This window comes from Taurulus bubalis (genome assembly GCF_910589615.1).
Source record: "Taurulus bubalis genome assembly, chromosome: 9".
NCBI classification, from domain to species: domain Eukaryota; kingdom Metazoa; phylum Chordata; class Actinopteri; order Perciformes; family Cottidae; genus Taurulus; species Taurulus bubalis.
Window position 1 is genome coordinate 26362612 of NC_136597.1, and position 14062 is coordinate 26376673.

The 14062-nt window shown below is 41.6% G+C and overlaps 2 protein-coding genes across 2 annotated transcripts; one reads left to right on the forward strand and one right to left on the reverse strand.

Annotated features, from left to right (window-relative positions):
* Positions 1–960: 960 nt before the first annotated feature.
* Positions 961–4225, forward strand: LOC306741338 (E3 ubiquitin-protein ligase TRIM21-like; the record flags this gene model as incomplete). The annotated part of the gene is made up of 2 exons (XM_079223617.1): positions 961–1067; positions 2579–4225. The coding sequence occupies exon 2, from the start codon at positions 2588–2590 to the stop codon at positions 4223–4225; it is 1638 nt and encodes a 545-aa protein (XP_079079743.1). The 5' UTR covers positions 961–1067; positions 2579–2587.
* Positions 4226–6857: 2632 nt separating this feature from the next.
* On the reverse strand, positions 6858–13380 carry LOC306741341 (high choriolytic enzyme 1-like; the record flags this gene model as incomplete). The annotated part of the gene is made up of 8 exons (XM_079223620.1): positions 6858–6905; positions 7686–7815; positions 8358–8439; positions 9288–9466; positions 10785–10902; positions 11416–11568; positions 12322–12367; positions 13315–13380. The coding sequence occupies 7 exons, from the start codon at positions 13378–13380 to the stop codon at positions 7689–7691; spliced, it is 771 nt and encodes a 256-aa protein (XP_079079746.1). The 3' UTR covers positions 6858–6905; positions 7686–7688.
* Positions 13381–14062: the final 682 nt, after the last annotated feature.

The window sequence follows — 14062 nt, forward strand, 5'->3', positions numbered from 1 at the left end:
GTTCAACCTGCTGGTTTTTAGAATCCTGTCTGCGGGTGTGTTTGTGGTTCACACAGACTAATGTTCCCTTTTTATTTCAATAGACATGAACTCTACAGTTGTTGTTATGATGCTGCGCCAAGAACGCCCAATGAGGCCGCCGCCGCCGGACGATTCTTCAGTGTCCGCTATCCGTGTCCGTCGCCATTGTTTCCATCCTCTGTGAGGTTTTTACTTTTTCTACATGTGACGACAGCAAAGTTTGTTTGAGCCGCCGGGGACGGATTTTATATGTTGAAATTCATTTTTTCAGAATAAAAAGTTTTCACAACAAAAAGAAAAGCTGGTTGTTGTGTGTGTGTGTGTGTGTGTCTGTGTGTGTGTGTGTGTGTGTGTGTGTGTGTGTGTGTGTGTGTGTGTGTGTGTGTGTGTGTGTGGTCAGAACAAAGAACATGATTTTTTTTAAAGATCAGGACAGTTTGAGTAAAGTCAGATGTTTGGATCAGAAAGTCACCGACAGGAGGAGAAGAGTTTGTCTTGACTCTCCTTTATGCAGCGATATTCACAGAATACCTCAAGACCAAGTACACTGTTGTACTCGAGTACAACATAAAGTCTACAAACATGAGGCTCTTATAGAATCTGAGGCTTTGTTGGAGATAAAACTAACCAACAGGATATAAAGGAGTTCATCATGTAATATACACATTGATGCAGCAGGAATATGATTCCAGAAACATCTGATATTATAATAAAACACTGACGGGGAACATTTTTCTTTTCTTACTTTAAGTACATTTGGCTGATGATACTTGAAGTGTTTCACATTGTGATAGTAGTACTTCTACTTCAGTTAATGATCTGAATACTTCCTCCACCACTCGCTCCTGGCGCCGGGCCACTGAGAGGAGGATCAACACTGACAGAGGAGAGCTGCTGAGTCACGTTTCCTGAAGTGAAAGTAAAGTCTTTGTGAGCGACAGCAGAGCTGCAGTGGAGACAAGTCTCTCTGTTTCTCTCTAAAGAAACATTCAACTGAATCCAGCAGCTTTTCCTCAACAACACAACAGAATCTCTGACAAACACTGGTGAGTCCTCTGTTCTACGAAGACTAAATACAGTCTCTACATATTTGGTCCACGTTGAATCTGATTGTTTTACATCTAGTTTTATCATAAAGAATATTAAGCCATATACATGTGTCATTGTAGATTAAACCACACAGGGACTGAACTCTGGCTAGTTAAAAGCAGGGCTCTCAAGTGTCACGCATTGAGCGTGACTGTCACGCATTTCGGTCTTTAGCCACGCCCTCCCGCCACACATCGTATTTCTCACGCTGAAAAAAACCTCTCTGCTATTTAATGTGCCGCAGCGCGCGAACATGACCTGGTCGCGCTGCCCTCACCGTGGAGGAATCAAGCGCGAATCCCCTGGAGTTCTGCCAATCAAAAAATAGAAATGGGCTACAGCAACCAATGAAAATAAAGCTAATAATAATATGGGGTGAGGGGGGGGGCTGGTCTGTGGGCATACGGCACAGGCGAGGCGGGGGGCGCGCGAGGGGGGAGGGGTGGGGGGGGCTAGAGGATATGTCACTCTTACCTGTCTTAAAAACTTGAGAGCCCTGCAGCTAGCATTAGCTTCAGCTAATTCACAGACTTGTTTCCTGGTTGAGCTCAAAACCTCAGCTCTATCAGACAGGAAGTTACACTCAGAGTGAATGTTGAGCTGACTCACTGACTAAAGGTCCATGTCCACACGTGCCACCACAAGAAGATGAAACTAGCAGCAGTCTCACCTTAATACAAACATCAGTAGTGTGTTTTCATGGGACCTAGAGTCTGACTCTCCTAGACCCATGAGGTTCTGGTCTTGTAGCCTCTGGACCTCAGTGCTAAAGATGCTAGCGTAGCAAGGAATGGGTATCGCTAGGATTTATAAATACTAGTCCTGTTATTGATACTCTTATCGTTGTTAGAGAGAAAAAAGACAATTAAGAAAAGTGATCGATATTTCTTTATTACTCTTGAATGTAAGCAATACAAAAAGTTCCAAAACCATTTGCTTTTAAACAATTAGCTAAGCGATTAGATTTAATTTATAAGCTTATTCTCCTGATCAAACTCTGTATGACATCACTAGAAACACAGAGAGAGGAGGTTAGAGGACATCTCACTCCGTAGCTTCTGAAGTATCGACAGCAGAACCCTTAACTCCGGACTGAATAAATAATCCGGGTTTTACTAATTTAGAACCGGTTCTTTTTAGAACCAGGTTTCAGGCGGCATCTCTAAGTGTAGCTGTCAAGCTTTTTTTCCAGTCGTCCCAATGCAAACGTTTGGAGGGCCTGCCTGTTTTGATTTAAAAAAATCGTAAACATATCTCATGGGAAAGTAATACAAAATATTACGGTATTGATATTTTGTCCCAACCCTCCTGATGAACTATATCTGAGCTCTCCTTCACTCACAGCAACTTCATATAATATAAAAACGTAATTCAGGAAGACTGTCCTTACATTCTGCTAATCATAGTTTGATTTTATGAAACAAATAATCCAAATATATGTAATAACTGCCACTCTTGTTGTCCTCAGAGTGTAGATATGTCTGCTGCCAGCATGCAGATGACTGAAGATCAGTTTCTGTGCTCCATCTGTCTGGATGTGTTCACTGATCCAGTCGCCATACCATGTGGACACAACTTCTGTAAAGCCTGCATCACTCAACACTGGAACGTTAATGTCCCGTATCAGTGTCCCAACTGTAAAGAGGTTTTCTACACCAGACCTGAGCTGAAGGTCAACACGTTCATCTCTGAGATGGCTGCTCAGTTCAGACAGTCAGCTCAACAGAAAGCCAGCAGCAGCAGCTCAGAGCAACAAGCTGCCAAACCAGGAGAAGTTCCCTGTGACGTCTGCACTGGAACCAAACTGAAGGCCCTGAAGTCCTGCCAGGTGTGTCTGGAGTCCTACTGTGAGACTCACCTGGAGCCTCATCTGACAAGAGCAGGTCTGAAGAGACATCAGCTGATCGACCCTGTGGAGAACCTGGAAGGCAGGATGTGTACGAAGCACGATAAACTGCTGGAGCTGTTCTGTAAGACCGACCAGATGTGTGTCTGCATGCTCTGCACTGTTCTAGACCACAAGAACCATGATGTTGTTCCTCTGAAAGAAGAATATGAAGGAAAGAAGGCCGAGCTGGGGAAGACTGATGATGAAATCCAGCAGATGATCCAGAAGAGACGACTGAAGATTCAGGAGATCAAACACTCGGTGGAGCTCAGTGAGGAAGATGCAGACAGAGAGATAGCAGGTGGTGTTCAGGTCTTCACCGCTCTGAAGGAGTCTGTTGAGAGAAGCCAGGCCGAGCTCATCGACACCATCAAAGAGAAGCAGAGAAAGACAGAGAAACAGGCTGAAGGCCTCATCAAAGAGCTGGAACAGGAAATCTGTGAGCTGAAGAAGAGAAGCACTGAGGTGGAGCAGCTCTCTCGCTCTGAAGACCACCTCCACCTCCTCCAGAGCTTCAGCACCCTGAAGGCTGCTCCACCCACCAAGAACTGGACAGGAGTCAGAGTCAGTCCACCTTCATATGAGGGGACTGTGGTGAGAGCTGTGACTCAGCTGGAGGAGACGCTCAGTAACCAGATGACGAAGCTGCTTGAGCTGAAGAGGGTCCAGCAGTCTGCAGTGGATGTGACACTTGATCCTGAAACAGCTCATCCTGACCTCATCCTGTCTGATGATGGAAAACAAGTTAAACATGGTGATGTTAAGAATAATCTTCCAGACAATCCAGAGAGATTTAATACTTGTTTAATTGTCTTAGCGAAGCAGAGTTTCTCTTCAGGAAGATTTTACTACGAGGTTCAGGTTAAAGGGAAGACTGGGTGGGAGTTAGGAGTGGTGAGAGAGTCGATCAACAGGAAGGGAAACATCACACTGTCTCCTCAGAAAGGTTTCTGGACGATAAAGTTGAGGAATCAGAATAAGTACTCAGCTCTTGCTGGCCCTCCAGTCCGTCTCTCTCTGAAGTCTCGGCCTCAGAAGGTGGGGGTGTTTGTGGACTATGAGGAGGGTCTGGTCTCCTTTCATGACGTTGATGCTGCAGCTCTTATCTACTCCTTTACTGGCTGCTGCTTCACTGAGAAACTCTACCCATTCTTTAATCCATGTTTTAATGATGGTGGTAAAAACTCTGCTCCTCTGATCATCTCTCCTGTCAATCACACTGAGTAGAACTACCACTGGATTATCTACAGATAGATTCACTAATATTAAATCTAACAAATCTATAAGTTTGGTGATTCACAGTATAAACATTATACACTCATTGATATTACCTAATGCAGTTTAATTAATCATAATAACTGCATTACCTGCATTCAACAAAAACAATGTACCCAGGAATAAAAAGCATGTGCGCATTAATTAAATATCTGGGTGCCAAATTAAAACAGTTTTATTTTGTGATTATTGTATATTTCATATGTTTTGAATACTGGCACAAATGATTGGATAAAGTAATGTACCACTTCTTTTTTTGGTAAAAAAAGAACATTTTAGTTTTTATAATTTTCAAATACAAAGAGAAATCAAGGTATCTCTGTCTGATGTGTTTTCAATTAAAACCTTTTACACGTACCCCTAAAATAGGGGCTCAATTTCAAGTTCATGTATTCACATAGAGTTCATAAAGATTTGTACATTTTATGAATCAATAACGAATATAATGAAGGCAACACCTGGGCTACAAGACTAAGTAATCAATTTCTACATCCTGCAAACACACAACTCAACTAAGTCAAAATATAAAGATAGAAATTAGGAAATATATGGCACGTTTGCAGCTGCAATATCGGCTAGCTTAATGGACAGGCTAACGGCGAATGCCAGTGTAAACCCACAGCCTACGGATTTAGACGCTACCTTCCAATCTCTTCTCACAGCATCAGGAAAAATGTCATCCAGCCAAACAATTTTTCCCAGCAAATGTAAAGAAAATAGCTTACCTTATGAAAAATATCTCTGGCTCCGTAAACTTCAAACGCGGCAGAACAAAAATAGAGAAGAACGTTCGGGGCATCTAACGCAGGAAGTTTGGAGTTACAGTACCCTCGTGGGATCTGTTTTAGTGTCGGCAAATCAGATCCTACGTGTCACTACATTTTGAGACGTGAAGATTTTCTGTTGCTTTTCTGTGGCTAAAAGGACTCATTTGGATCTTTAGACAGCTCCCATAGGCTCTAATGATTAAAATGAGTGTTCTTAGATTAAAATTGGACTTGGGAGACAAGTTATAGAAAACGATGATACATACTTTACAATAATTGATGATTTGAGGGCATTATTATTATTATTATTATTATTTTAATTATTATTATTTTTGCTTTATTTAATGTATGTTACTGCTGTATGTGGATGTACTGAACACTATTAGTGATATAAAAGTGAGATAAATAGCGTGATACATAAGAAAATGTAAATATCACACACACACAAAACATCCACGCTCCATTTGGGGATTTGCCTAAACTGTCTTGTTTTAAATGTTCTACTTCACTTGATCAAAGTCAAACTTTGCAGAGAGACTGTTAGCATACTGTGCTATGTTATGGTAGAAGTTTAAACCTTTCAGCTTCATCATTTTAAAGAGATATTCATCCTGGAAGTTTTTTTTCTTTTTCATTTTCATTATTTCTGTGTTCATCAACAAACTTTAACCAATAACACATATACTGCTATATACACATCTTAACTATTCTCACAAGGGTTTTCTTTATTATACCAACGAAATTATTAAAAAAGAGAGAAACAAGTTTTTATGGAAACATTCACAATTTCTGCGGAAAAAAACAGCTGGGGTTTAAAGAGGTGAATTCTTGATTCATGTTGAAGTTTTGTATTATTATAATTTCATACAGTCGTTTTTCAGCCTGAACAAAGTGAACGAATCCTGAACAGAATAAAATCAAAGAAAGTTTGAACTGGATTTGTCTTTTTTTATTTTACATTTAGTCAAGCACTGTATTTCATTTACTTTACTACTCTATATGTTTTACCTCCTAATTATTGTACTTGTCATTGCACTAAAAGTACTTTTACTTTAAGTACATTTAGCTGGTACTTTTAGTTTAGTTAGTTTTTGAACGCAGGACTTTTACTCGTATATTTGCTACAGATATTAAATGTGCAAAATATTTGTGTTGACAATTGATAGATTGTAGATAGAAGGAAAGAATGAATACACACTCAATTGTAAATAACAATCAGTTATTGAAGTAGAAGACAAGTATAAAAATATACATTTTACAGATATCCCCCCCAAAAGAGTAGTATACGCATGTACCACGATCCAGATAACCACAATCCATGAAGCAGGAGGAGGTAGAGAATCCCAAATATACATTCTGGTGTACATTTTCTCCTTAATTCATCAAAGGTTACCAATCTGATAATGCCTCGTTTGCATATTTAAACATAACATTTCATGAAACTTGCTTCATCCAATGTTTAGATGTATGTTCTGGAAATGTTTGCAAATTAGTACATATTTAATAAGATATTGCCTAATTTGCATAATCAGACATAACATTCCAGAAATACCTAATATGCTTTAACATCCTTCATGTAAGTACTAAACCTTTTTTTGTCAAGTAATTTTTTGAATGCAGGACTTTTGCTTTCTAGTATCTCTACAGAAGTACTACTACTCTTAGTAAAAAAGTTAAGTAAAATATCTGAGTTCTTCAAGGAGAAATTACTATCGATTTCTGTCTTTTTGATCATCACACAGACTTCAGAACATTTGGCACAAACTGGAAACAAGGCTTCAATGTTTAAAGCTTTATTGTCGATGCCTTTAGATCGCCGTCTGAGCTCTGAAGCGGCGCCATGTGGTCGCGGTTGTTCTCTCCGCCTGTTGGGGAACAAAGAAACAGGTTGAACTCTCCGCCTGTTGGGGAACAAAGAAACGGGTTGAACTCTCCACCTGTTGGGGAACAAAGAAACAGGTTGAACTCTCCACCTGTTGGGGAACAAAGAAACGGGTTGAACTCTCCCTGTTGGGGAACAAAGAAACAGGTTGAACTCTCCCTGTTGGGGAACAAAGAAACAGGTTGAACTCTCCCTGTTGGGGAACAAAGAAACGGGTTGAACTCTCCCTGTTGGGGAACAAAGAAACAGGTTGAACTCTCCACCTGTTGGGGAACAAAGAAACAGGTTGTTCTCTCCGCCTGTTGGGGAACAAAGAAACGGGTTGAACTCTCCACCTGTTGGGGAACAAAGAAACGGGTTGAACTCTCCCTGTTGGGGAACAAAGAAACGGGTTGAACTCTCCCTGTTGGGGAACAAAGAAACGGGTTGAACTCTCCCTGTTGGGGAACAAAGAAACAGGTTGAACTCTCCACCTGTTGGGGAACAAAGAAACGGGTTGAACTCTCCACCTGTTGGGGAACAAAGAAACGGGTTGAACTCTCCCTGTTGGGGAACAAAGAAACGGGTTGAACTCTCCCTGTTGGGGAACAAAGAAACGGGTTGAACTCTCCCTGTTGGGGAACAAAGAAACAGGTTGAACTCTCCACCTGTTGGGGAACAAAGAAACGGGTTGAACTCTCCACCTGTTGGGGAACAAAGAAACGGGTTGTTCTCTCACGGCAGCAGAAGCGTACGCACAAACTCAGCGCTCGTGTTTTCTCACCGGTCAACATCTGTACAGCGCGTTCAGTCGGCCGATGTCGTTCTTGCTCATCTGGTTGGCCGTGCCGAATTCCACGTTGGCGTTGGGGATGGGAACCATCGTGGGCTTATTGTTCCCGGAGAAGGCATACCTGCAGTTATTAAGAGATGAATTATTTTTGGTTTGTACAAAACAATAAAAAAGTAGAAATGTATACATGTCTTTTTTTGGTGTGGATGGTTTGACTGCATCAGTTTTGTTGAATAAGAGTTATGATTTATTTCTTTTGTTGAACTAAAGACAAAGAGTTTTTCTTACTTTTACAACATTTATTTGAAAGAATCACGTCTTGAGGAAGACTTTTTATTGTATTTATTATTGTGCGCTCTGGAACACGTCCAGCCAAACGACACAAGCTTCAAGGAAGTGATCGGACATATGATCTTTATCTTATTATCTTAACTATGTACTTATCTTTATGATCGGCTTCTCGTTTGTTGAATACTGTGGTGCTCAAATCCACCAGCAGCCAAAGAGATGGTTGCCTGTTTATACATTCTGTTTATTTACTTGGATGATTATTTAGCATTTTGTAATGTTTCCATAAATATATTTTGAGATATTTGGGGGTCTTCCTTTTAAATATTTTTTATAATCTCGAACTCCATGTTTTGTGTACAGTCGCTTAGCAACCTGTGGTACTGCATGACGGAGTCGTAGTCGTAGGGCGTGTTCAGGTTCAGCGTGTTGATCTTGTCGAAGGCGTACTCCCAACCTGAGAGGACGAAAACCAGAGCAAGGCTCAGAAAGGACAGAAAAAAAGAGATGTGCGTTAGTTTTGCGTCAGTATTCGGGTTAAAGATCAAAGGAGCTGATCTTCGTACGGGTTCAATTCATTCCCACAGAGTTGTTGCGATTAGTGGATTCAAATGTTTTCAAATTTTCGAGTCGTTCACCGTTAGCAAGCCGCCGTGATTAGTGACGACCTTTGAGGAGCTCAGCATCTCCATCCAGTTGTATCAATCACTTAATCCAGTGGTTCTCAAACTGTGGGGCGCGACCCTCTAGTGGGGCGCGGAGGTACTGTAGGTGGGGCGCGGGGGGATTTGCAGATTCTTTTTTTATCCTTTATTAATCCCACAGTGAGGAAATTATTCTCTCCACATTTTACCCAAAAATATATTCAGTGCAAAACAGGTTATTTGCAGCCACAATAGGTTTTTCCAAATATTAGTTATTGTTTGCACAGATATAACTTTATTTCTACATGTTATTAGTTTTTGTCTGATGGAGCAATCTGGTTTACGTGAAAGGGATTTCAATTTTCTTTATTCTATTTTTTTTTTAAAGCACGGATGGAGGAGTCACAAAAAGTTGGACCATTTTATTACCATTTTGTTGGGGCGGTGGGGCGCGGACATTTGTCTTCCTTCAAAGTGGGGCGTGACAGAAAAGGTTTGAGAACCACTGACTTAATCCAATGCTCAACATGTGTTGCTTTAGGATTTAGTACTATTCTTTCTCTTAGTGGATATCAAATAATGTTTAAATGAGCAGTTCACACACAAGGGAAGAAGTTGCGTATTAGCGTAGCATCACAGTGATCTTAATGATGGGACAGACCGGGCTGGATGTTCTCCCACAGGATCCGGATGTGCCGGTCCCGGTCGGAGCGGCACTGCTCGTGGTTGAAGCCGAGGGCGTGCAGCAGCTCGTGCTGGACGGTGCTGTGGTAGAGGCAGCCCTGCCGGTCCAGAGACACCGTCTGGGAATAACCACGGCGGCCGACGTAGGAGTAGCAGCTGCACGCCGACACACGGAGGAAAGAATAAGCGGCTCAGTTACTATTAGATTTAAGGGGCTGGAAAGGTGATTATGGCTTCATTTTTGGGACTTTATTCATCTCAATGTAACAACATTCTGCACTCATATTGTCATAGGTTTGCAAGTAGTTGAAGCAAGACCTGTGTGTTACTCTTCTGAAGATGAAAACTACTGTAGAGCGAGATGTACGGCATTCTGTGACAAATAATTTGGTCCGCAAATCCAGTTTTAGGTCCAAAAGTGCAACAAAAAAATATTCAAACGTGAGTTTTAAGTGAGTTTTAAAAAACTCAAATGCTTCTAGATCATCAACCACTGGTCTGATTTAATACATTTAAATGGATAAAGTACTGTAATCCCTTGTGAGAAGAGAAACAATGGACTACATTTAAAAAAAAGAGATCGTTATATATTTATAATTCCGTAATTCCGTAAGCTCTACAACATGACTGAGCGATTATAACGTGTCACTATTTAACTAATTTAGTACCTCTATCAACTGTACGAATCTTCCAGTAGTAGATCACTATGTGTATTGACATCAAAAGCAACGGCAGTTTTTTCTTGAATTTGTCTTCTGTGTTCGGAGGTCCTGCGTCTCATTGTCCCTCAGACTCATCTGAAAGCGCGTCAGATGTAGCTCATGGTGCGACCAAGATTCAGGTCAAAATTGCAAATTTTCTATTTCTGAACCGAAAAACATGATTTTTGGACTGGAAAGGCTTGAAAAAAATGTAATTGCTTGTGTTTATTGTGATTATTATTGAATATTTGGATGCTTTAGGTCTTAATCTTTCTAAAGAGGTGCAGTATTACTCTGGTGCATGATGGGAAGGCACCGAAAATATAATTAAAAAAACTCTGGGAGCGACCAAGGACTCATTTTTTGACCAGACTCTTGACTTTGATCATACTTATGCAGAACATAAATAATAAATATTTAGTTTTTTTTAAAGGCAAGGAGTTGCTGATTCCTTAGAGATCAAGGCCAATAGGGCTGGTATTCAAATCAAGGTCATATGAGCTGTAGAACAGCGGTACAAGCCCTAGGGTCCCCTGATCAGGGTACCCTAGGGTTGATGAGGTAAGATACAAAAGTCCCAAATATGTCCGAATGTGGAGGAAACATTTTGTCATAAAACCATGTCGTGATATGAGACAGCGATGCGTTTAACATTTCATCGGTGATATAGCTGATGCTATTTGACATCCATCACCTGTATGCATATGATGCACATACATACTACGCAGTTAAAAAGCTGCACCCAGTTTCCACTCGAGCACGCGGCGTGTTACCCGTTGTCGGACTGGAGGCTCAGGTAGTCCCTCTGGCTGCTGCGTTTGACGAAGCGAACGCAGGAGACGTCGTGGAAGGACAGCAGCCCGCGCTCGATGATGGAGCGCTCACGGGAAGCTGGCGAGACGAGAGAAAAATAGACTTAAAAACAATAAGAAATCAGTTGTAAGGCTCAAACCTCTGCATTTAACCCATCCAAAGTATTTCAGGAGCAGTGGGTAGCAAGAAAACTTCAATGACCATCATGTACTAAATGAACATCATGCTGTATTGAAGAAGACTTGAAACTAGAGATTGAGACATAAACTCATGTTTACAATGTTTACTGAGGGAATAAATCAAGAGAAGTAGAGTCATTTATATAGACTTCTATACAACCAGAGGAGTCGCCCCCTGGTGGTCAGGATAGAGAATGCTGCTTTAACACATGAAGCATAGACTTCTATACAACCAGAGGAGTCACCCCTGGTGGTCAGGAGAGAATGCAGCTTTAACACATGAAGCATAGACTTCTATACAACCAGAGGAGGCACTTCCGCCTGGCTTCACTCTTCAGAAGCGGAGGTTGCCGCCTGGTTGTTTCATGCTCTAGCGCCCTGATAATGAACTACTAAAGATTGAGTTACTTACAGAAGTGTGTGGCGATGACATAAGGCACGTACACCTTTCCATCGCTGGACTTTCCCCACATGCAGCCGCTGGAGGTGCAGGGATCAGCGTTTCTCTCACTTTCATTGTCATAAGCAATGTCATCCATGACGAGGGGCTCCTCTTCTGTATGCACTGTAGGAGGACGTGGAAGGACCAATCAGGGGTATTCCTGCTGCATTAATGTGTGTGTTGCATGTTTTACCTCCTTTATATCCTGTTGTCTAGTTTAATCTACTTCAACTCATCATATTCTATAAGATCATCATGTGTTTGTAGCTCCTCTACTCCTCTATTGTACTTTTTACTACAAGATGTAGTGAAGTAAAAAGTACAACGTTTACCTCTGAGATGTAGAGGAGGAGGAAGATGAAGAACATTCAATAGAAGTGACCCTAACCTTAACCCTTACCGCATAGTTGAGTTAAATGACCCTTTAAAGTAAATAAATACATCACTGGAAAGTTCAACAAAGATTTTGCATTAAATGAGTTTCTCATCTGATCATAAATATGTAAAGAAAAGGTCAACAGCATCAATGTTTGTTCACATTGAGGTTGTTGTGGAATAAATATTAAGAATTGTGACTTTATTCTGATTTAATTCCTACAGTTAGAGGAGATATGAATCCTACAGCTGGCAGCATTGGGTCTTAATCTATCAATTAAATTATGACAAGCATCGTGTGTGAAGTTGACATTTTGTCCTGAAGGTGGTGCAGAGGGAGGAGCGACCTAAATATATCCAGACAACTCCACACTGCTCTGCTTATTCGTGATGCTGGGTTAATGTAGACTTCCAATGCATTCTGGGAAAATATTGACTGTAAATCAACAAGCAACTTTCACTTGAGACTCAATAAATGAATAAATGTGCAAGTTGTCTCACCGACGTCCTTGTTGGCCCTCCAGAGCAGCTCAGAGACAGACAGGTCCTGGATCAGGGACAAGACGGCGCTCGTTAGTCAGAACTGAAGTCTGAGCGCTAATGTAGACGTTATGTAGTTCAGCTCATGGAGGACGGAGAGAAAGTTCCAAAGTGTGTTTCAGATTTGTTTTAATAGAAAAACAGCTTCCTGTTTCAGTGCATTTCACAATAAAAGCAATGTGTAATAAACAAGCTGCAATAAACAGGCAACGCGGCTCCTTCAGAAACTAACAACTTTATGTGATTAGCACACGATCAAAAGCTTTGGAAGCATCAATGAAACACGTGAGAACGGAGGAGTTTTGACCTCTATCTGTGTTGACAATCTCCTTTAAGGCATAAAAACACGAGTCAGTGGCGTTTGGCTCTGACGCTCAACTGGTTATCTGTGGAGCTCATTAACTCATGCAACCTGTCCAGCAGGATTCTCTCCAGGACATTTGACTGAATGCTGGCAATGGACCACAATGCAATGGACCACAATGCAATGGACAGTATGTAAAGGACCAGTATGTAAAGGACCAGTATGTAAAGGACCAGTATGCATACTGGCCCAATGGCTGATAAGCGTATATCTTGCACGTGATTTAAAGCTTCCGTGGCTTCAGCGTCCTCACAGTTAACGTCAGCACTCAGTCGCCTCTCTCGGCGGATGAATGCGCGTCAGGACTCGTCTGCAGGGCGTAATCCTCCTCAGTGAGAGTCTTTCTGCGTCGACACAGTTTTTCTTTTCTAGATAGTGCCGGTAGAATTAAACATTTATCTACAAATCAAAGGTACATGATCGGTTGCTGCTGCCCCATAAATAATGAAGCACGTGCAGCAGCTGGACTCATGCAACGGTCCAGCCATGAGGTCGAGTGCCCGGCCTCTAATGCATGTAAAGCTGTCAAAAGCACTTCACTTGACAATGAAACATGATTATCTCTACAGCGCTGAGTCATGTGACCTCACCTTCTCTTCAGCGCGGGAGCAGCCCGAGAGCACGAGGAGGCCGAGGAGGCACTTGAAGAAAGTCATGTCGTCGGCCTGCAGATGTTCCAGTGGTGAAACCTGGACCCTGCTGCAGCCGCTGGTTATATGTACTGTACTTGTAGACTGCATCAGCTGAGAAAACATTCAGCTTGACTTAGTGATAAGTGTCACATTGCCTTGAAAACATGTGGCCGATTCCCACCCCAACTGATGTAAAACATGCATGTGGTCCAGAAAAAGAACTGTTTTGGAAAATTACTCAACGTTCCCTCGTGAGACCGCCGGCCCCGAGGACACCTGCTTCCTGTTAAAGGGTCCCGCCGATGGAGAGAACACAGGAGTCACTGGGCAGGTTTTCTTTTGCTTTAAATTCCCTTAAACCGTTTCTAAAATACGAGAGATAAAGACAAGATATCGCAGATTCATTTTGCTATAACTGTTCGTATTTTCAAAATTTTTTAGCCGACTAGGAAAGTATTTTTCTGCCAGGAAAACTAAAATGATTGTAAAACTTATTCTGGACAAACAGAGCAAATGTCCACATTTAGAAAGCTTTCTAGAGAACATGGACGTTCATCTTCATTGGTTTCCACCGTGTAGAGCTTCTGAACAATGAGTATTCACAAAGAAATATAGAAATAGAGTAGCTTCCATATCCCTGACTACTTGGGCCTCCACAGTCATTTCTAATATGAGACCCATCTGTTTGTTGTTTTTTGCAACCAGG